This window comes from Platalea leucorodia, assembly GCF_965183815.1.
Source record: "Platalea leucorodia genome assembly, chromosome: 21".
Taxonomy (NCBI): Eukaryota; Metazoa; Chordata; class Aves; order Pelecaniformes; family Threskiornithidae; genus Platalea; species Platalea leucorodia.
In genome coordinates, this window is record NC_138843.1 from 987345 (window position 1) to 1008444 (window position 21100).

Below are 21100 nucleotides of genomic sequence, written 5' to 3' on the forward strand. Positions count from 1 at the left end.
CGGGGCAACCCTCCCTGCAGAGCCGGGCTTGCTCCCGGATCAAGCACAGAGCTCTCGCCCTGGCAGCGGGCAGATTTCCTAACGGTGTCGCGGTCGGAGGCTGGCTCGGGTCTTCCTGTGTCAGTTTGCCAGCATTTGCCCAACGCGACCATCGCGTTGGGAAACGGAGGAGCGGCGAGGGGGGACGCGCAGCCCGGGCTCCCCCCTTCTCCATCCTCTCCCCGCTCACCCTTTGCACCGTCAGGGCTCCGGGCCGGGGTCGCGGGGGCCCTGGCGCTGCGGGAGGGGTGAGCGTGGCCTTTGGCCGGGGCAGTGCCCGGGGCGGGGACCCTCCTGGGGCGGCCGGAGCGGGGGGCCCCGTCCTGCCCGCGCTGCCCGGGGCCCCTCCAGCCTGCCCCGCTCCGGGTGCCGCGCAGCCGGGGCCCGCTCGGGGCCCCCCCGCACCCCAGGAGCGGCCGCAGCCCCGGGGCCGCCGGCAGCGGCGGGCGGGGAGCGCCGCGCCCCGAGGCCGGGTGAGGGGCGGCGGCAGTGGCGGGCCGCGCCCGGCAGACGGAGCTGTGCGGGCGGCGCGGGAGGCGGGAGCACCGGCGCGGCCCCGACATCCCTGCGCATCCCGCAGCCCCGCCGGGGATGCCGCCGCCCGCCGGGCCCTGAGCGCCGGGACGCCGGCGGCCGCCGGCCCCGCTCCGCCGCGCCTCGCCCCGCCGGACCCCGCCGGAGCCGCCGCCGGCCGCGCAGCCCGCCTGGAAAATGGAGTGAGTACCGGCTCCGGCCGCGCCGCCGCGGGACCCCGGCACCGGGCCGCGGCCCCCCCGTGCCGCCGGCTCAGCACCGCAGTACGGGGGGGTGGCCCCGGCTGCCGGCGCTCGGGACCCCCGCGCCGGGGCTGCGGGAACCCCACACCGCCGGCTCACGGAGCCCATACCGGGGGCTCGTATCCCCCAATGCCGGGGCTTGGGCCCCCAAACCTGGGGGCTCGCATCCCCCTGATCCTGGGGACTCAGGACCCCACTACCGGGGGCTTGCACCCCCCCGGTGCCAAGGCTTGGGCCCCCAAAGCCGGGGGCTCGCATCCCCCCGATGCCAGGGCTCGTGACCCCAAAACTGGGGGCTTGCATCCCCCCAGATGCTGGGGTTCGGGACCCCAATACCGGGGGCTCGCATCCCCCCAGTGCTGGGGCTCGGGACCCCAATACTGGGCTCTCGCGCCCCCCCCAATGCTGCTCAGCAGGTGCTGCCCCTCCCCGGGTCCCTGCCCTGCTGCGGGGTGCCGCGGCGCCGGATCGGGGTGCAGTGCTGGAGGCCCTGGAGCGGGCGCGGGGGCTGCGGGGGGCGAGTCCCTGCTGGCAGCGGTGCGGGAAGCGGGGAGTGGGAAGGGCGTTTATTTTTGTGTTTTGAACCTGTTGTTGCTGCTGCGTGCGGCTGGGGTGAGTGGGTGGCTGTGAGCCGCGGACCCCTCCCTGCGCACGCACCCCCAGCCCTCTGCCGAGGGACCCAGCTGCGACGGGGGACCCTCGGCGCCCGGTCACCGAACGGACGCTCTCCGGCCCCGGCCTTATCCTTTGTGTGCCGCGGCGGGGCCCTGCCCGGTCGGTCGGTGCCTGCAGGCGGGCTCGGAGCCGGGCGTGGGGCTTTGCGGGCGGATGGGGGAAGGAGGGAGCAGGTGGAGGCCGTTGGGAGGCCGGGAGCTGGGGACCATCCTGCCTGCGCACTGGTTTTGCCCCTCAGGGACTCCAGCAGCTCCCGCCTGCAGCGTGCTGGTGCCGGGAGGCCACGGGGCTGGTTGGCTGCTCAACGCGCCGAGCACCAGCAACAGCAGCTGGCTGGGGTGGCCCTGTCTCACCCAGGCCTTTCCTTCCCTCCCGTGGCTCTGGTCCCCACCATGGCAAACAAGGGTCCCCCAGCATCTCCTGGGTTTGGCACTGGGGGCATCCAGCCAGCCTGGGGTTAGCTACCCTCCGCTCCTCGCGGGCACCTCGCCTTGCACCGATTAACTGGCCGCCTGCTAGCGAGATGCTGGGTGCTCAACAGGTCCCGCTCGCCGCTGCCTGCCTCCCACCTGGGGAGCCCCGTGGAGCCGCGGCGCGCTGGCGAGGGACGGGATGGTGGTTTCCTGGGGTGGGGTGGGCTCTGGCTGGCGCAGGGCTGAGAGCAGCGCAGGAGGCACCGGCGGGGGCCTGGGGATGTTTCAGAGGCCGGGGCGCAGCGCCTGCGGGGCTGGGGAAGCAGAGCAGCTCCCCGTGTTGCTGGAGGAGCCGAAGGCTTTGTGGTGCGAGTGCTCGCCAAGGCAGGTCCGCAGCTTTGGGCAGCTCCTCGGTGCGTTGGTCCCTTCAGAAAAGTGCCTCTTTGGGGAGGAAAACGTGTGCATGATTTGCCAAAAGGCAGCGAGGGAAAGGGCAGAATGGAGGGGTGCGATGTGCCCTGGGGAGCGGGTGGAGGAGCTGCAGGGACCGGGTACGGGGTCTCCCGGGATGGAAGCGTTGAGGGCTGGGGTTGAAGTGGGGGACGGTGCCGGGCAGGATGGTGGCTCCTGCCCCCGGGCTCCACACACTGCCTTTCTCTCCACTCGGCTCTCCCCCAAGCTCCTTCGGCAGCCAAGGCTCCGGATGGACCCTCCCGGCGAGGGCCGAGGAGCCTGTGGAGGGGTGCGGGGGCTCCCCTCCTGCCAGCTCCGCACGCTGGAGCTGCCGACGGCTCTTCCTTTTCAGTGAAACCCTGTGAGTGACCCGGGGCGGGGGCTCGCCCCACCGAGCTGTGGGAGCAGTGTCTGCCCCACAGTCCTGTCTGCAGGCACGGGGCACAGCCGGAAAGCAAGACCGGGGTGCATGTGGCTGCTGCGTGGGCAGCACCAGGGCAGCCCCTCCAGCCGCTCAGCCGGCTGCGGCTCTTCGGGAGGAGGCTCCTGAGCTTTCAGGCCGGAATAAATGTGCAGAAGTCATTGGTGGTTAAAATGCCCAAACGTGCTCCGCCAGGTGGGTCCGGGTTTACGGGGGGACCTGCAGCTCTGGCACCCCTGCCTCGGGGCTCACCGGGTCAGTCCTGCTCCCTCAAATCCAGAGCCTGGTCACGGGGCCAGAGGTTTAGGAGAGTCCCAGGGCGGGTGGGGACAAAGCAAGGTGCCCCCCTGACGTTGGCCTGGCTCTGCGGCAGATAATGGGCGCTGGGGAGTGTGCTGCTGGCCTTGCTTTGGCTCCTGCTTTGCCTTGGCACTGGCAGCGGCTGGAGGAGGGTCCTGGCTGCCGCGAGCCGCTGGTGCCCAGGGAGGTTTGGCTGAAAGCTTCCAGCTCTTGTAAAGGCTGTGCTGGTCCCGTCGGGGCTGCTCGTCTGTCCTCTGCTCCCGCCGCCATTGACGCTCTTGAGTGGCTGGAGGTTTTGCATCTCCACGTCGGGCTGCTCCGGGCATTTGTCTCAGCAGGTCGCTGCTCTCCCCTCCGTGTCTGGGGTCTCCTCGGAGCAGGCGCTCTCCTGGTCCTGCCCTCCCCACCCTGCCCATCCCTGACCTGAAGCCAACGGTGGTGCTTGGGGGAAGGAGGGAGATGTCTGCCTGAGGAATAACCTGGGAACCCTTTGGGAAGGGACTCGGGACCCTGCTCTCCGCCTGCCTCCAGGGAGAAGCAAAACCCAGCCGCTGCTCCCCAGGCTGGACCATAGCTGCCTCCTGGCCGGCTGCAGGGAGCCGGAGGGCGTCGGGTCCGTCCCTGTCCCTGTGCGCAGCCGAGGGGATGGCACCATCGCCCTTCCCAGCTCTCCCGGAGGAAGCCATAAAGCTCCACCGCAGACGGCCACACAACGGCACCCCAGCCCTGCTCGGGGCTGGCGGATCTCGGGGTTCAGAGTTCAGCCACCGCCGTGGGACGGGGCCTCTCGGCCGGACCCGCGCAGCTGGGCAGGAACCGGAGCAGGTTTCCTGGGAAGCTGCTGGTGTTGGCGTTCCCGCTTCCTGGCGAGAAAGAGCCCCTTTCCTCACACGGGGCCGGTGGTTCGCGCGGTCTGCGCTGTGCCGGGAGCCGTGCCGGGGCTCAGCCGGGCTGTGGCGTGGGCCCGTCTCCAGCGGTGGAGGTGGTGGCAGCGAGGAAGGGCCGGGAGGAAAGCTGGGAGGCGACGTGCGCTGGGGCAGGGTCGGGCGGAGGCGCAGAGCTCGGGGCTGGAGGCAGAGGTGTGCGCAGGAGCCCAGTTTCCCGAGTCTGTCTTTGCTCCATCCAGAGGCAAGCGAGCCCCCAGGGCCCAGACAGAAGCCGCTCTCGGGGATGAGGATGAGCCCTGCAGCAGCCCGGGAGGAGAGAGAGGAGCCGGGGCGGATCCTGCCCCAGCCAGGTGTTTCCTGGTGGAGCATGGCTGGACGTGGGCTGAGCCCAGCCCCTTGGCTCGGCGCCGAGGACCGAGCTCCCCACGGGCTCACAGGGCTGACCCTGCCAGGGGTCCGGGCAGGAGCCACGCTGCTGCCGGCCCCTTGGAGCCTCGCGTGCGCTGGTGTTCGTGGCATTGGTGTGGGAAAGCTGTGCTGCCTCTTGTGAACGGGAACCCAGGGACTGAGTGACACGGCTGGGGCCACCCCGAGGTGGCGGGGAGCCGGGCGCCGTGTTCCGGGCCGGCGCTGGGGCTGCCCGTCCCAGCCGGTCGGTGCTCCCAGGTGTGGGGAGAGGCCGGCTCCACTCTCATTCATAAATCGTGGGGGAGTTTCCTGGTGGAGCCTTGCTCCTCTAACTGGAAGGGAGCTGGAAACCCAAGTGTTTGGAGGGCACTTGAACCATTGTTTGAAAGATCTGTAATTTTCCAATCAAACTCCCTCCCCAAGCCTCCGTTCATCAAATATTCATGGGATCCATTTTCTCCTGGCACTCCCAGCCCACGTCTCAGCCCGAAGAATCAATCAGGCAGCTCTGCTTGCTCTAATGCATCCTGCGTTTTCGGGAGCCTGGGGCTGCCATCTCCTCCTCCCGCCTCCCCCCATCTCTCCCGGTCCCCGTCTCCTCCCAGGGCAGCAGCGTTGGACGGGGCTGCGCAGGCAGCGGGAGCGTGGGGAAGGCACGGCTCACGGAGAGGGAAGGAGCAGGACTGAGGGCTGGGGCGATGTCGCCGGCTGCGGGGTGCAGGCAGCCAGCACCGTGGGGCAGGGCAGGAGCAGCCCCCACGTCACCAGGATCGGAGCAGGCGGTCGGACCCTGTGCCCAGCTGCCCCGGCACTCGGCTCCTCAGCTTTCTGGCCATCCTCGCCCGAGCTGTTGGCTGCTGATTTATTTGCCTTTGCGGTCGATGAGTGCCAGCCCCTGGCCTGCTGCGGCCCCCTCCCCTCCGCGCCTGCCGCCAACGAGGGCGTTCGATAGCGGCCCCGCTGCTAATGGCTTCGTGACGGAGGCTTTGCAGACTCTCCGCAGGCGCGCTCCCCGTGGCAGCGTCACTCCAGGCCAGGCCAAGGGGCCTGGCTCTCAGCACGGGAACGGTGGTGTAAATCAGCGCCGGTCCCTCGATTGCTGCCGGTGCTGCCGTTTACACAGGCTCTGGGCCCCACACCAGGGCCTGTCACCCCGGGGTTGTGGCTGGCCAGCATCGGTACGGGGGTCCGGGTGGTAGTGCCCCCAGGCAGGGCTCTCTCCCTGCCATCCCCATGGCTCGGAGCTGAGCGGGTGGAAAGGGAGTGGAGGTCAGGGGAGCGGAGGAGCAGCTTGAAGCGGCTCTTCGCACATTTGGATGAGCTAATGGGAAAAAACAGAGGAAGGCAAATAAACATTATTGTTTCATGTCAGGCGGGGAGGAGACAAAAGGTCACAGGCTTCCCTTGTGATGGTAGGAAACGGCAGCATCAGCAGGGCTGGAAAGAGCTGGAGAGCCAAGGGAGAGCGCGGGTGCGTGCACGGGGCGCGTGCGTGCTCACACGTGTGCGTGGATCCGTCCACGAGCCCAGGGACTGCTGCCTTTGTGGGTGGGAGCTCCCGGGGCGTCGTCCCCCGGTGCCTCCTGCGTCCCTGCTCCCGTCGACCTCCTCTCCTGCGCCACGGCCCGTGGCTCTCGCTGCCACGCGGTGCATGCGGAAACGGCTCGAGGAGCTACCCCGGGAGTGGCAGGGCTGGGACACGCACGCAGCGGACAGCGGGCGGAAAAGCATGAGCCTGTTAACCACAGCTCATGAGACCGGGTGAAATGAGGGGGGAGGAAGGGCTCGCTTTGGGTTTCTTTGCTGGGCTCGAGGTTCCTGAGGGGGTCGGTGGCCCTGGGCTTGGCGGCCCTGGGGTCGCCTTTCCGCCCCTCCCCGGCACCCGGGCCCAGGGAGCGGCCGCAGGGAGGGGAGCGGTGCCCCGGCCCGGGGGGGCCCTGGGCCCCTCCGCCCGCGCTGCGCATCCCCCCTCCCGCCGCTCGCCCCGTTGCCATGGCGCCGTTGCCATGGCGCCGTTGCCAGGGAACCGCCTCCCGGCTCGGCGGAGCCATCCCTCCCCGGGGCCGGCGGCTGCGGGGCCCCACCGGCACCGGCCCGGGGCTGCGGCTCCCGCCCCCGCGGCGAACGGCGGCTCGGAGGCCGCTCCGGGCTGGGCCGCGGCGTGGGGGGCGCCTGGGGCAGCTCCGGCCCCGCGGCGCCGCTTTCCTGCCCCAGCTGCGGGGTCCCGTCGAGCGTGCGGACCCCCAGGGACCCGGGGGCTGGCGGGGGGCGCGGGACCCCTCCGCCCGTCCTTCCACCTCGTCGCCCCGTCCCGGTGGGCAGGGACCTGGGGGTACCAGGGTTGTCCCCACTCTGCCCCCCTCTCACCGGGGTCTGAGGGCGATGGATGCGTCCCCCCGGCGGTGGCTCGGGCCGGGCCCCACAGCGGGGCCGGGGTGCGCAGGCTGCTGGGCCGGGGGGGCCGGGGCTGGGAGGGTGCAGCGAGGGGCATCCAGCCTGTTTTGCGTCTCTGCCTGGGCCAGGAAGATTCCTGGCGTTCAACCCGGGAATGTGGAGACTGTAGCAAATAATGGAAAATAAAGAGGATGGAGGAGGGAGGAAAAGCAGAACAGAACATTTCAGGAATGCTGTAAAAGTTTGGATCCATTGAACGGGGCAAGATCCAGGAGAGAAACAGGCCCTGGTCCAAAGCTTTCCGAGCTTGGGGTGCCAAGAGCTGGACTCGGGGGACCCCTGGCCCCAGAGCAGGAGGGTGCCCGTGGCGAAGGGCAGCCCCGGCACCGTGGGGCTGGTGCCAGCCTGGCCCCGCAGCCGCTCGGGCAGCCCCGGCTGAGGGCAGGGCGCGGGGGGGCGGCCGGTTCCTCCCTTCAACTTTTGCACATAAGCTGTCTCTGCAGAGAGCCCTCCCAGCTGCCCCCGGTCCCGGGGGGTTCCTCGCGGCTCTGGAGCTGCTTTGGGGGAGGAAGAGGAGATTTCACCCCTTGGACCGGAGCCCGGGGCAGGGTGTAGGGCCGTGATGCCGTGATGCCGATGCTGCTCCTAGCGCCCACTCCGTGCTCCCCCCGTCAGGGCCCTGCGTCCCCACAGCCCCCACACCCATGTGCTGGGGGTGTCTCGTGGGGGCCTGCCAGCTCCATCGCTGTCCTTGTCACAGCTCCATCTCTGAGTTGTGCAACTGCTTTCGGTCTGTCTTTCCTGAGAGAGAAAATTCCCCTGCGGCCGGGGCGGCGAGGCGAGACCCCGGGCACGGGGCTGGGGAAGGGCAGACCCCGCTCGCGGCCCCGGCGGGTCGGCAGAGGAGGATTCCCTCGGGAAACCTGCTGTCCCTGGCTCCCTGCAAGGGAAGGGCTCCCGCCGTGGCGGGGTTCGCAGGGTGCAGCTGGGATTCGGGACAGTCAGGAAGGGAGCAGGGCCGGCCCCTCATCCCCCTGCTTGTCCCTGTGCTGGGTACTGCGGCTCTCAGACCCCGCACAGCCGGGCAGGGAGCAGCAGCAGAGCGAGCGGCGATGGCAAAGGGATTCACAGACACTCCGACTCTCTTTGGGTTTGTAATTATTTAATTCCCGTCCGGGGCGCAGCGTCGGGCCGCAGGCTGCCAGGCGTGACACATGGGAGGCTGCGAGCGGCGGGTGTGCGCCTGCGTGTGCGAAACAGCCACAGCATCGCCACAAACAGCACAAAAATAACTGCTACAAAAGCGACACCTTCCCCGGTTTGGTTTTCTGGCCTGGATTTCACGCGGCGCCGGGATCCCAGGGTGTGGGGTGAGGGGAGGACGGACGGCTCTGAGCAGCTTTCGGTTAATCGCTGGCTTCGAGGAGGTGGCAGGCAGAGGCAGGGGGTCCTTTCACCCTGGCGGAGCCCATTCGATTTGCTGCAAAGCCCAGCTCTTGCACACGCGTGTGCTGTCCCCTCTGGTGGAGGACTTGTGCGAGGGCACACGCGTGTGCGAGGACACACGTGCTGGCACGTGCAGCCGGAGCCCAGCCCAGGGAGGTACCGTGTGTGGGGCGCAGCAGCCCGTGCCCACCCCGTGCGTAAAACCATCTTTGGAAAAAGCCCTTAATGGGAGCGCGGAGGAGATCTCCCGCCCACGCCGCCTCCAGCCCTGGGCCATCTGCAGAGCCCAGCCTGCATCCCCCCGGGGAGCAGAGGATGCAGCAGTGGGGAGAGGAGGGAGAAACCCGGGGAGCGAGGTCGGTGCCCCCCCGCCGGGGTGCCCGCAGCCTGCGGGTGCTGGGCAGCACCTCGGAGTCCATGTCGTCTTCCAAAATGGGCACCCGGAGCTGGGCTGGGGCTGCCGGGCCTCGGCTCGGCTCCCATTGTGGTTGGTGCCGTAGGAAGCCGGGGCTGGCTGCAGTGGGTCAGCGGGTCTGTGGCCCCCGAGCCGCCGGGTACCCCCAAGCGCAGCTGCGGCGAGGCCGGGTGGGACCGGGCTTCTGGCACTCGCTCCTTGCTAATGGCTTTTCCTGCTGTGCTGGGGACACGGCACTGCCTGTCCCTCCCTGTCCCCCCCTTGCCCCGAGCCACCCTGCGTGGGCTGGGACTGCCGGTGGCCCTGTGGCCGCGCCTCTCCCTCCCTCCCGCCTGCTGGGAAGGGACCGTCTGCCTCTTGCTTTAATTGTGCTTCCAAAGCCCTCGGGCCCAGCCAGGCGTGCGGGGACGGACCCGGGGGGACGCAGGTGCAGGGGCGTCCCACCGGCCCCCGCTCATCAGCCATCCCGGCTCCCCGTGCTCAGCCGGGGCAGGAGCTCCTGGGAGCTGCGAAAATGGATGTGCACTTAACCACCAGCATAAATTAAGTCCAAGAGCTCTCCCCTCCGCCGCCTCGGCCCCGGCATCCGCCAGCCAGGCCCCATTCTGGGCTGGGGAGTGCGGACCCCCCCTGGTTTCTTCCCTCCTGCTCGCCCAGGGCAGCAGCGCAGGCAGCCCCGGGTGCGAGGGAGCAGAAGGAGCAAGGGCTCGGCCGCGGGGACCGGAGCCCAGAGCAGTGTCTCCACGCCGGTGTCTCCTCCGGAGCGGCTGCCTGTGCAGCTGCCCCCTCGCAGGCTCTGCTGTCCCTTGCTCTGGGAAGTAAGTGGCAATGATCCATCGCCTGAGGATACCTCCATGCCTCCCACCCTAATTACTGTCACAGCTAAGCACTTCGTTAGCATCGTCTGGCAAGCAGCCAGCGGGCTCCCTGTGGCGCTGGAGCATCCCCAGTCCCAGCTGGGCCCCGGGCAGACGCCCTCAGCCCCGCTCTGCGGCTCCCGGCTGCTGAACCTGCACCTGGTGCTTTGCGGCGTGGGGGCTCTTGGTGGGCCCCGTGGGGCTGCGCTGCTGGTCGGGCTGGTCCGGGGCACTCGTGCCGCTGGGACACGGGAAGGCGGGCACGTGGCTGCGGGGGTCAAGGCACGCCCTCCTCGCAGCACCCCGGGACCCGGCTGCACCCGGGAGAGCTGCGTCGGGGCCAGCGAGGCGGCTGCTGCCAGCAGCATCCCCCGGCACGGCCGTGGCGGTTTGTGTTGTGGAGGTGGGTGCCGGGCCCAGGAGCACAAACCCCAGCTGGAGCGGAGCCTGTTGCAATGTGTGTGTCTGCGCGTGTCCATGTGTCTGTGCACGTGCGTCTGTGTGTCCCTGTGTGTCCGTGCACGTGTGTGCGCGTGTGCCTGTGTGCGCAGCCCGGAAAGGTCACTGTCTGGGAAAATCGTCAGCAGCCAAGAAAAGGGCTTGGAATGGAAAGTGTGAGCCAGGTTGAACCGCAGGGGTGGCCAGAACCATCCCACTCCAGCCCCTCCGTGGTCACCATTTCCACCTGTGCCGCGGCCACGGGAGGAGCAGGTCTGGCCGTGCTGGGTCACCCCCAGGTGCCTCTCCCGGGGGATTCGGGCAGGGCAGGGGGCCAAGGGGCGCCTGCAGGAGCTGTGCAGGCGAGGGGTGCCTGGCTCCAGGGGGGAAAGGGGAAGGGGAGAAAGCAGCCGGCGGAAGGGAAGAGTCCAGCCTTTGTCCGTGCGCTGTGTCCGGTTCGCTGGTGGCACAATGTCCCCATTCACCCGCCGCCTGTGCTCTTCACTGCTTCTCTCTGCTCTCTCGCAGGGTTGTGGAGGCCAGCACCCTTCAGCAGGAGAGGCTGCAGGCCATCGCGGTGAGTCCCCTGCACGCTGTGAGCGCAAGACGAGTGCACCGGACCTTGAGCCGGTGTCCCCATGTCACCGCGCCATCGCCTGCAGCATGTGGGGCGGACGCCAGTGGGGAGGAGAGTGCGGGCGCAGGGGCCGTGCCGGCGCAGGGGCTGTGCGGGCGCTGTCCCAGCCCCTGCCTCTGGCCCAGAAAGCTGCTCCGAGGCTGCAGGCAGGGGCAGGAGCCAGAGAGCCAGCGTGGGCACCCAGCCCCGGGCAGGGGGCCTCTAGCAGCCAAACAAGGACTCGTGGGAGCCCGTGCCAGGGCATCCTGCCCCGCGGCGGCTCTTCCCAGGGACATGCCGGGGTGCAGGATCCAGCAGGGCTTGGCTCTGCGTTGCTGAAAGAGAGACAGAGCGAGCGATGGGCGGCTGGGAGTTTTGATTAATGAAGCCACGCCTTGACGAGCCCAAATGAGAGGGAAATGAGTGATGATCCTGGTCTAACGAAAGGTGTCTCTGCCCGTGGCAGGGGCGCTGGAACCAGATGATCTTTAAGGTCCCTTCCAACCCAAACGTTCTATGATTCCCCCCTTGTCCTTTCCCAGGAAAGGGCTGAGGATCGTGCAGGATCTGGCCCTGCCTGCTGTGAGCACTGGTAATTATATTAGTTAGGGAGCAGTCGGGGGCCGCGCTGGGCAGCCCCTCCCCAGCCCAGAGCAGGGCACTGGGTTGGTTTTAAGCCCCGTCGCTGTCCCATGGCAGCTCCCTGCCCGCCGCAGGCTGCCAGCTTCCCCGTCCCAGCCCGCCACCAGCCAATCCCCGCTGCACAAAGGGCAAATTGTTCTGGGCCAGAGGAGAAAGAAAGCGGGTGACGCTTCCCAGGCTGGGACTGACTCTGCTGAAATGATCTGGACCAGCCCCAGGACGTGTGGCGAGGGGGGGCCGGGGAGAGGCCGCTGGGGCTGGTTCCCCCCGCGCTGGCCAGCTCGCTCAGCGGGGCCGGGTGAGGGGAAGGTGACGTTTGAGACTGAACAGACTCCAGGCTCTGCCCTGATTTCTCTGCACACTCCGTGCCTCAGTTTCCCCCAGTGAGGGCAGGGATGTGACACAGCTGGGGAGCTCCTGCCGGGCTGTCCCCAAGGCCAGTCTCGCAGCCCCAGGCACAGCTTGTGTCCCCATGTCAGACCCTCCAGGAGCCCCTGGCCCCCGCTCCCTGCTCCCCCCCGCTCCGGGGATGCTGCCCTGGCCGGGCGGGAGGTGCCCCCTCCCCACGCCGACCCCGGCTCTGCCGCTCTCCTCCCTCCAGGAGAAGCGGAAACGTCAGACGGAGATCGAGAACAAAAGGCGGCAGCTCGAGGACGACAGGCGGCAGCTGCAGCATCTCAAGGTGAGGATCCCCCAGGACCCCCGGGCTGCCTCTGCAGCGGGGACACGCCGGGGACCCCCCGGCTCTGGGGGTGGCAGGACCGTGACCCCCTTCTGCTCCCCAGTCCAAGGCTCTGCGGGAGAGATGGCTGCTGGAGGGGGCCCCGGCCTCAGCCTCCGAGGAGGACGAGGCCATGAAGAAGCAGATGCAGGAGGATGAAGTGAAGACCAAGGAGCTGGAGGAAACCATCCAGAGGTAACGGAGATGGCATGGGGGCCGGGGCATCGGGGTGTGCTCGGAGGGCGCCCGAGTCCCTCCAGCGACCTCCCAGCCTTCTCTCCGCCCGGGCAGATGGGAGGCTGAGATGCAGCTCAGTCCCACGTGCGGGGCACGAGGCATGGGGCTCACCGCTGTGCCATCGTGCTCGCTCGGGTTCAGCCGCGGCCACGCTCAGAGGAGAGCGTCTGCTCCGGAGCTCGGAGCTGACGGGAGCAGAGGTGCCTCTGCGGCGCTGCCAGGGCTCAGCCGCTCTTGCCGTGAACTGTCCGGCTGGGTTCTTGCGGGCATTTGTCTCGGGGCTGTGGCTGGTCCAGGAGCCCACCCGGCCCCGTGGCCCCTCTGAGCACGGACACCCCCAGCCACGCTCCTGCCCGGGGCTGTCCCCATGCCTGCCCCCACGGCTGGAGCTGTGCAGGGCGTCAGCGGGAGCCGTGGGGCTGGGGGCCAGGGCTGGGCTGGGGACTGGAGTCGCTGGGGCGGCTGCTCGGTGCCCAGCACCCGTGATCGTGGAGGCAGGGAAACGGGGGGCTGGTTCCCCATGGACGTCCGTCCCATTGTGGTGGCTCAGCCCCTGGGGAAGGGGCAGGGTGGGAGGTTAGGGGGGAGAAGCCTCAGCCCCTGCCCAGCTCCCTGGTGCTTGGGCTGCCGAAGGTGGGAGGTCGGGGGGCCCGGCACGGAGGTGTCCCGGCAGCCCGGCTGCTCTGCAAGAATGCAATCAGTCACGGCTGTGCCATTAATTACCGAGCATCGGTGCAGAGAGGGGTCAGGCACGAAGGGGCCTTTGTGTCCGTCTAATGGCGCGGTGCATTCCTCCGCCGGCGCCTTGCGGGGAGATGGGAGTTAAGGGGGGGGCTCTGGGGGGGGTGCTGCCACCGCACCGACAGAGGGGCCCTAATTTACATGGACACGAATCCATCGGGAATCCCCTGACCTCCACTGCATCCCGGTGGGGCCCTGCTGCCGGCAGAGCTCTTGGCCAGGCTTGGTGGCTGGGAATGGGCTGTTGCCCTCACGGGAAGCTCAAACAGGCTTTGGGCGACACTTGTGGGAGCAGAACGGTGATGGAGCGGCGTTGCTCTGTGCCACCGAGCAAGGGCACTGGCAAGTGTGTGGCAGGCTCGGTTCAGTCACTGCACGGGGACAGCGAGAGCCGGGGGCTACCCCATGGGGTCCATCCCGCTGCCCGCGGGCAGTTTCTTCCATCCGCTTGGGCCGAGCCCGTCGGCTGAGCAGCTGCCCCGGTTGCTCAGCCGCTGTGGGGCCATGGCTGTTGTCCTGAGCACCACTCGCCCCGCGGAGATGAGTGGAGGCACACAGCTGACGGGCACCCGGGTTAAGGGTGATGGCAGCACCCGCTGGGTGAAGCCCCTGGGTTTGTTCCAGCAAACACGTGCTTTTCCTCTGCAAAGAGATGGTGACGGCTGTGCCAGAGGTCTGTCTGTCTGTCTGTCCCTGCGCCTCGCGAGCCCGGGGGCTGATTTGTGCCTCCCCTCTCCCCTGCGCCGTGTCGCTGGCCCACGTTGGCAGGTCTGCTGTGGCTGCCTGCGCCGCGGCTGCCTGCGCCGCGGCTCCCCACGGCCTCTCAGCCCCGACTCTCCCCGCAGGCTGGAGAAGGAGCTGGAGACGCTGGAGAACGGCAGCTCAGCGGCTTCCACCAAGGAGAACCTGGCGGAGGCGGCGGCACCGGCCAAGGAGGAGAAGGCAGAGGCCGTCCCCAACACGCAGAAGGTGGGCATGGCCACGCTCTGCGGGCAGGGCTGCCTGCTGTGGGAGGGGTGAAGGGGGAGAGGGGGTGCCTGGCTGGTCAGCGCTTGCTCAGCCCCCGCCAAACCGGAGCTGGTTCTTGCTGCTGGTGCGGAGCAGGGAGCTGCTGGGGTGACGGCTCGGTGGCGGGCAAGTTGCACTGGCAGAGGGGCCGAGCGTGGGGAGCACCGGGGCACTGGCGTGGCTGCGGTGAGCCCCGGTCCCAGCCGAGCTGGGCGGATTGGCCACCCCACGTGTCCCTGTCGCCCTCGGAGCCCCTGCCCTGCCAATCCTGTGCCAGCGGGTCCGGGGGTCCCTTGCCCTGGCGGAGATGGGTGCATGGGCGGTGGGTGTGCGGGCAGCGGGTGCGCGGCAGCTCCCGGCAGCTCCTAACCTCTCCCTTCTGTTTTGCAGAGTCCCCTGGGCACAGTCAAGGGTAGGTGATCCCCGCCTCGGCTGCGGTTCCTGCTCTCGGGGGGCAGCGCCCGTCACCCCCTCGTGCTGCCCCGGCGCTGGGGCCAGATGGGTGGGGGGAGCCAGGGCAGCCCTGTCCCCACGTCCCCTGTCCCTGTCCCCACGTCCCCTGTCCCTGTCCCCTCCCGGGCAGCGGTGCCCTGCGATGGGGGAGCCCGTCCCAGGTGCCAGCCGTAGGGGGACACGCCACCCTCCCCGGGGCCCGTCCTGCGGGCACGTGGATGACCAGGCGATCGTTTTGGCTCAGGCGGGCGCCTCTCCTCTCCGTCTCCAGCCGAGAAGAAGGTCTTCAGCAGCCCCATGAAGGCGGTGGAAGGCACTGACATGATGAAGGCAGGTAGGTGCCCGCTTCCCCAGGAGGAGCGCTCCTTCCCGGTCGCTTCCCCCTTTCCCTCCCGCGCCGCCCCTCGGCTCATTGCCCGCCCCGCAGCCCCGCCACCGCCGCTCCCCACCGCTCGATGGCTTTCCAAGCCCAAGGCAGAGGACATCAGTTATTTGCAATCAGAGGGTTTGTTTTTGCTTCTACCCCACGGCTGGTTCGTGGTTCAGGGCCCCCCTCACCCCCATTCCATGTCTCTGCTCTGGTTTCATCCTTCACCTCCTGCTCTGTTTGCTGCTTCTCGGAGCACGGAAGAGGGAGCAGAGCATCAGCTGCCGGCATGGCTGACCCTGTGCCAGCGCTCACGGCCCCGTGGCTGGCTGCCGGCAGGGAGCTTGCAGGGGTGCGTGGGGCCAAGCTGCCCGCGCTGGGGGGGCTGCGGCCGGCTCCGCTGCTGGAGGGGTTTGCTCTGTTCTGGGGGATGGCTCAGACCAGGCTGCAGCACCGGCACTGGGCAGAGCCCATCTTGGGGTCCTCGGAGCAAAGCACCACCGGGCCAAGGCAGCCCTGGTGCCGGCAGGGACTGGCCGGGAGCTGAAGAAGAGATGCCGAGGATTGCCCATCCCACGGGGGCAGAGGGGCTGCCCCAGCACCAGCACCCTCATCAGGGGATGCTGCCTCCCGCAAGCATGAGCCTGGCTCCCAGCCCAGGCCCCCACGGCCAGCACCGCTCACCGGCTGGACAGACGGACGCAGCGCTGCCTGCCACGGTGCCTCCAGGGCCTGGCTGGGCCCCAGCCTGGGGGACGCAGAAGCCGTGGAGGTAAGGTGATGCTGGCAGTGCCAGGACGACAACAGCCCCATGGGTCCCAGTAGGAGGGCTGTGCCCGGGATGTCGCACCTGCCTCTGCTGTTCACCCTCCTCGCTGCCCCTGCTGCCTTGCTAACGCCGCTGAGCACCGCACCGCACCGCACCGCTGCCGCCATGTGCCTGCCCGCTGCTGGCCGCTGAGCAGGGGCTGGGGAGGGCCGGGGCCGCCATAACGCGTGCTGTCCTCTTTGTGTCCCAGCCATGTACTCGGTGGAGATTACAGTGGAGAAGGACAGAGTGACTGGGGAGACCAAGGTCCTGTCCAGCACCACCCTGCTCCCCCAGAACCACTGTCTGCAGGGGGTCAAAGTGTACGAGGATGAGCTGAAAGGTACGGCCCATCCCACACCGCTCGGAGGCGTCAGGAGCAAAGGGCAGGGGACGAGGGAGCGGCTGCCCGAGCATCCCAGCGGGCGCTGGGGCTTAGGAAGGGCTGGGGCCGCTCCCGGCCATCCTTGCCAGCTCTGCAGGGGAGATGGCTCAGGGCAACCCCTTGCCGGCCCCAATCCTGCGCCCTGGCCAGCCCGGCGTGGGATCCGTCCCGGCAGCATGGTGTAGACAGTCCTGACGGGCCAGCCCTGGTTTGCACATCGTGACCCTGTGCCGCTGGAGAGCGGAGAAGAGGATCTGCCATGTCCAAGGCTTGGGAGCCCATCCCGCAGGCGGGGAACGTGGCACTGGCACTGCATCAGCCCGATGCGCCCAGGCTGGCAGAGGGGAGCGTGGCCACCACACGCAGAGGAGGTGCAGCAATAGGGACTGGTCCCTGCTTTTGGGAACCTCTGGGAACCTGCTTTGAAGGGCCTGGTGACACCCGAGGGATGGCTGTGTCGGTGGCAAGGACTAGTCTCAGAGCTGGAGTGCGTTACTGGGGACTGTGGTGGCCGAATGGACGGACCGCCTCTCGAAGGAAACCGCGCTGCACCGGCAGCTGGCCCTGTTCAACACCCTCCCTGTGGCCGTGGCCGTGCCGGGCCACGCTGGCCTTCACCTCCACCCGCCGCCTGGCTCAGCCTCTCTGCTGCTCCAGGACCCCCAGCTCCAAGGATGGGCCGAGGAGCCGCCTCGGCAGCGATCGGCCCGGGGCAGCCGTGCGTTGGTCCCGGCCGAGCGGGCCCTGGCTGGGCTGGTTGTCATCCATCACTCCATCGACTGGCTGTTAGGCTGTTGCACTGATCATCGCATGATGCCCCAGGTCAAGTGGAAAATGCAACGAGCCGGAGGCCGCTCTCGCCGTGACGCACGTCTGCTGCCTCCAGTGCTGCAAGCAGCCGTGCAAAGCGTGCCGGTGGTGGAAGAGCCCCGTCCCCTCCTGGGCACGGGGACACCGGCTGCCACAGGCAGCAGGACACGGCGGGATGCGGCAGGAGGTGGTGGGACACGGCGGGGCAGCACCTGCCGAGCACTCACCGGGGTCTTACAGGTGGCAGCAGCGATCTGCCGCAGAGCATCGTGTCGGCCCCAGCCGAGCCCGGCGCCAGCCGGATGCCGTCCCGCCGCGGCGAGCGCGGCCAGCTTGGCAGGCTGTCTGCGACCTGGCAGACGGCCGCGGCTCCTGCAGGGCTTGCCGGGTCTGAGGCTTCGGAGGTGCCAAGGGCTGGGGACGGCTCCTCACGTTGTGCTTTTGTTTCAGCCTCCCCGTCTGCTGTCGGGCAGGGGCCAGGCGATGCTGGGGGGGTCTGGCAGCAGCTCCGGCCGAGGCGGGGGGATCGGGGTGCTGCTGGGGGGGTCCCGCCCTTGGTGCCAGGGCCTTTGGGGAGGGGAAGGTGCCGCTCCCCGGCCACACGGGAGCTGGGTCCGAGCGGGTCGCGCCAGCAGGAGCTTTTCCAGGTTGACTCGTGCCCCCAGCCCGAGCCCCCCGGCCCGAACCCCCCTCACCCTCCCTCCTCTTGTCCCCGCAGTGGTGCACGCAGTGAGCGCCGAGGACGGGGCCCTGCAGAATGGGGCCCACCCCCTCAGCTCCTCCGAGGTCGACGAGCTCCTGCACAAGGCAGATGAGGCCACGCTGAGCGAAGCCGCTGGGCGGGAGGCCCCGGCCAAGACCGGCGAGGAGGCCGGCAGCGCCCCAGCCAGCCAGAAGCCGACGCCACGGCGGGAGATCACGGGGCTGCAGGCCAAGCCACGGGAAAGCACCGTGGTGCTGCCGCCGGGCGAGGGGACGGAGCCGAGCCGGGAGCAGCCCGTCACCATGATCTTCATGGGCTACCAGAATGTGGAGGATGAGGACGAGACCAAGAAGGTGCTGGGGCTGGAGGGCACCATCAAGGCCGAGCTGGTGGTGATCGAGGATGCCGAGAGCAAGCCGGAGCCGGTGCGCAAGGACCACGCACCGCCCAATGGCACCGCGCTGGAGCCGGCGGCCGCCCAGCCGCCAGGGGAGGAGGGCCCAGGCGGGCAGAAGCCGGGCGCCAACGCCACAGACGCCAAGGAGGCTGAGCAGGAGACGGACGTGAAGAAGCAGCGCTGCAAGTGCTGCACGGTGATGTGAGCCCCGCGCCGCTGCCCGAGCAGGCTGCCCCCGCCGAGCCCCCTCCGCCCCGGCCCCCGCTAGCCAGGCCCGCCGCCCCGGCACGCCGGGCTCCCTCCCCCACCGGACACGGACCCTCTTTCTGCAGAGCCGGGGAGATCCAACATGGCACCTGCGAAGCCGCGGCAGGCAGCAGTGAACCGCAGCCGCGGCGCTGCTCGCCCCGTCTGCCCGACGCCCACCCCGCCACGCACCCCACCAGCGCTGCCTGTGATATTTATTAGAGACCCCCTTGCCCCACAGCGCGCCTGCCCCCACCCGTGGCCCAGCCTCGCCCCACGACGGTGCCCTCCCGACGCCAATGCCGGAGCCTTTCCCTCCTCTCACTGGCAACTTCCCACCTGCCGTCGGAGGACGGAGCCGGCCGGGCTGGGGGATTGGAGGCTGCTGCCACGTCTGTAGATGATTCCCGGGGAGTTGGTGGCCAGCGGGACCCATGCTTGGCTCAGCCCATGGAGGACATGGAGCCAGCCCCTCTCTCCGCACCTCCATCATCTGCTTCTCCCATGGGAAGAGGCCCTGGGCTGTCCCCTCCAGCTGCCTGTGGATGTCCCTGCTCCATCCCACGTCCTCATCCCCACGCCCCCGAGCTCCCCGAGCTGTGAGCCCCTCTGGGATGGAGCGTGTCCAGGCAAGGGAAGGGCGTCGAGGGCAGCATCCATCGTGCCAGGAGCTCACAGGGGGCTGTGTCACACGCGCGCAGGAGTCCTGCTCTTCCCCCCTGGGCTCGGCTCCCCGTGCAGGAGCTCCTCACCCTGGTGCTCACGGTGATGGCTGCCACTGTCCGGATGCCAATGCCACAGGCTCCTGCAGGGCCGTTCCTCCATCTCGCCTGCCACGCTGGCGTCACTGGGCTCTACCGGCTGAGGGGGCTGAGCGGTGCCGTGGCCAGGTGCCCGTGTCCTCCTGGGGCGACCTGGGTGGCAATGGCAGCAAGGGAAGGGCAGCTGGGGGGGCCCAGCCCCATGGGGATGGGAATGGGGCAGGAGCTCCCGTGCCTCCTCGCAGCAGCGGGAGGATGGCCCAGCACCATGTCCCCTCCTGCCCCTGCTGCCTGGCGGCGGCAGCTTTGCAGCATCGGCTCCCCCAGGCGCGCCGGGCAGCCCAGCTCACCCCAGGCACCGGGACGGGGAGCTGCCAGGGGTCCGGTGTCCCATGGAGGGCGTCCCCGGGATGCTGTGTCTGCGCCGGGACTGCGAGCAGCCTTCCCTGCTCCCCCCACCCTGCGCCCCAGCCCTTCAGCGGGGATTTCACCACCAGCACCAGCGTTTCCTCCCCACTGAGACCCGCTGGGGCAGGCGGGGAGGGCGGGGGCCCCCACGGCAGCACCCGTGGGTGCTGAGCCCTGCCCAAACCCTAGGCGCTTCTGCCGCAGCAGCTGACACATCTCGCGGGCGTTGGGCGCGTGGCTCCCGCTGAGCCCCTTCACCACCTCGCGGCTCCGGCAGGCCGGGGGCACGGTCCTGCCCTGCCCCGGCACGGGGGCTGCCACCGGGGCGTCCCGTCTCCTGCCAGCACTGTCCCAAACGCTCCATGGTTTGGACCCCTGTGCGCCGGCCCCGGGCTGGGGTTGCTTTCGGTGCCTGGTGCCTCACGTCAGCTGCCCCTGAGCCGGCTGCAGCTCTGCGGCGGGGATGGCGGTGCCCGGCCCCGCACCCCGGAGGCACAGGAGCTTTGGGCAGGGCGCAGGCGGCTGGGAGCGCGGCCCAGCTACCAGCCAGCGCGGCACAGGGGTCCTGGTCCGAGTGCGAGCGGGTCCCTGCTGCCGAGCGCGGCCGGGCGAGTCGCCCCCAGCGAAGCACGTGCAGAGCAGCCCTCGCGCTGCCCAGCCCACCGGGACGCGGGTGGCAGAGCAGCCAGGGATGGGGCTCAGCCCCCCAAGGCCTTCCCTCCCCCCCAGCCCCCTCGTGTGAGCAGTGCCCCCCTCCATGACATCCCAGTTGCCCCCCAGTTACCACCCAGGCTGCACTTTTCCCCTCAGTGGAGTCGGCAGGGATAGGGGAGGGGGCAGGGGCCTAGCTCGGGGGCTGTTGGGGGCTGCGGGGGGCTCACGGTGCTGCCATGCCAGTCCTCCCGCGGGGAGCCCACCCCCGAGCCCCGGCCGGGCACTGACAGCCTCTGGGAGAGGCAGAGCTGGGGAAGGGGGAGCCTCTGCTGCCTCTCCCGCAGACGGGCATCGCTGGAGCCCCGTTGCTGCAGTGATGCAGAGCAGGGTGCTGGGGCTGGCTGCCGTGGGGCATCTGCCCCACCGATCCTGGGGGTGGGTTAGGGCTGGGTCCCCAGCGGGGATGCACGTCACCTCCCGCCAGCCCCTCGCTGGGGACCAGCACCGCTCGCCCCATCCCACCCCGGGTCCCGCAATCCCCCCAACCCCAAGCTGGGGCCCCCTCCCACCCTCGGCACCCCCTGCCCCTCAGTTGGCTTCGGACCCAGCACCGGCCACCGGCCCCATCCTGCCCCTGCGGCGGCAAGGAGCGGGATCGGGCCCCCGGGGGCCGGGGCTGGCAGGGGCTGAGCAGCAGCAGGCGGAGGAGCACGGCCGTGCGCCCCAGCCCCGTCCCGGCCAGCCCCCGCCGTCCCCCGCCTGGCTCCGCTGAAGTGCACTTCCCGCGCTCCCGTGCTTTTCACTTGTGCCGAAGCCGTTTGAAGTTCCCCTCCCCGGCCCTCCCCGTTGTTTGTAAGACACCCGAACCGAGCAAATAAACTGTGTGAACAACCAGCCTGGCGCCTCCGCCCTCTGCATGGGGACCGGGGACGGCACCCAACGCTTGGCACCCGCGCTCGGCACCCCGGCGTGGGCACTGGGCACGGGCGGGTGGGAAGGGGCTGGGCTGGGAATGGGGATGCTGGGGATGAGGATGCTGGAGATGCTAGGGATGAGGATGCTGGCGATGCTGAGGATGAGGATGCTGGGGATGCTGGGGATGAGGATGATGGGGATGGGCCCTGCTGCCCCTGCACTGCCTGGGCTGTGGCTCCTCTCATCCCTGCCCAGAGGCTTCCCACAGCCTCACCGCTCCAACTGTTTCATGGGTGCAAGACCCAC

At 69.5% G+C, this 21100-nt stretch overlaps 1 protein-coding gene across 2 annotated transcripts; it reads left to right on the forward strand.

Moving 5' to 3' along the window:
- The first annotated feature begins 632 nt into the window (after nt 1-632).
- On the forward strand, nt 633-20747 carry PALM (paralemmin). Of its 2 annotated transcripts, none has more exons than XM_082331258.1 (9): nt 633-755; nt 10451-10499; nt 11782-11862; nt 11966-12096; nt 13725-13848; nt 14278-14299; nt 14585-14674; nt 15727-15858; nt 17429-20747. In XM_082331258.1, the coding sequence occupies exons 1-9, from the start codon at nt 751-753 to the stop codon at nt 18013-18015; spliced, it is 1221 nt and encodes a 406-aa protein (XP_082187384.1). In that variant the 5' UTR covers nt 633-750; the 3' UTR covers nt 18016-20747. The 2 variants fall into 2 exon arrangements, with proteins under 2 accessions (XP_082187384.1, XP_082187385.1); XM_082331259.1 differs by having other exon boundaries at nt 14612-14674.
- Nucleotides 20748-21100: the final 353 nt, after the last annotated feature.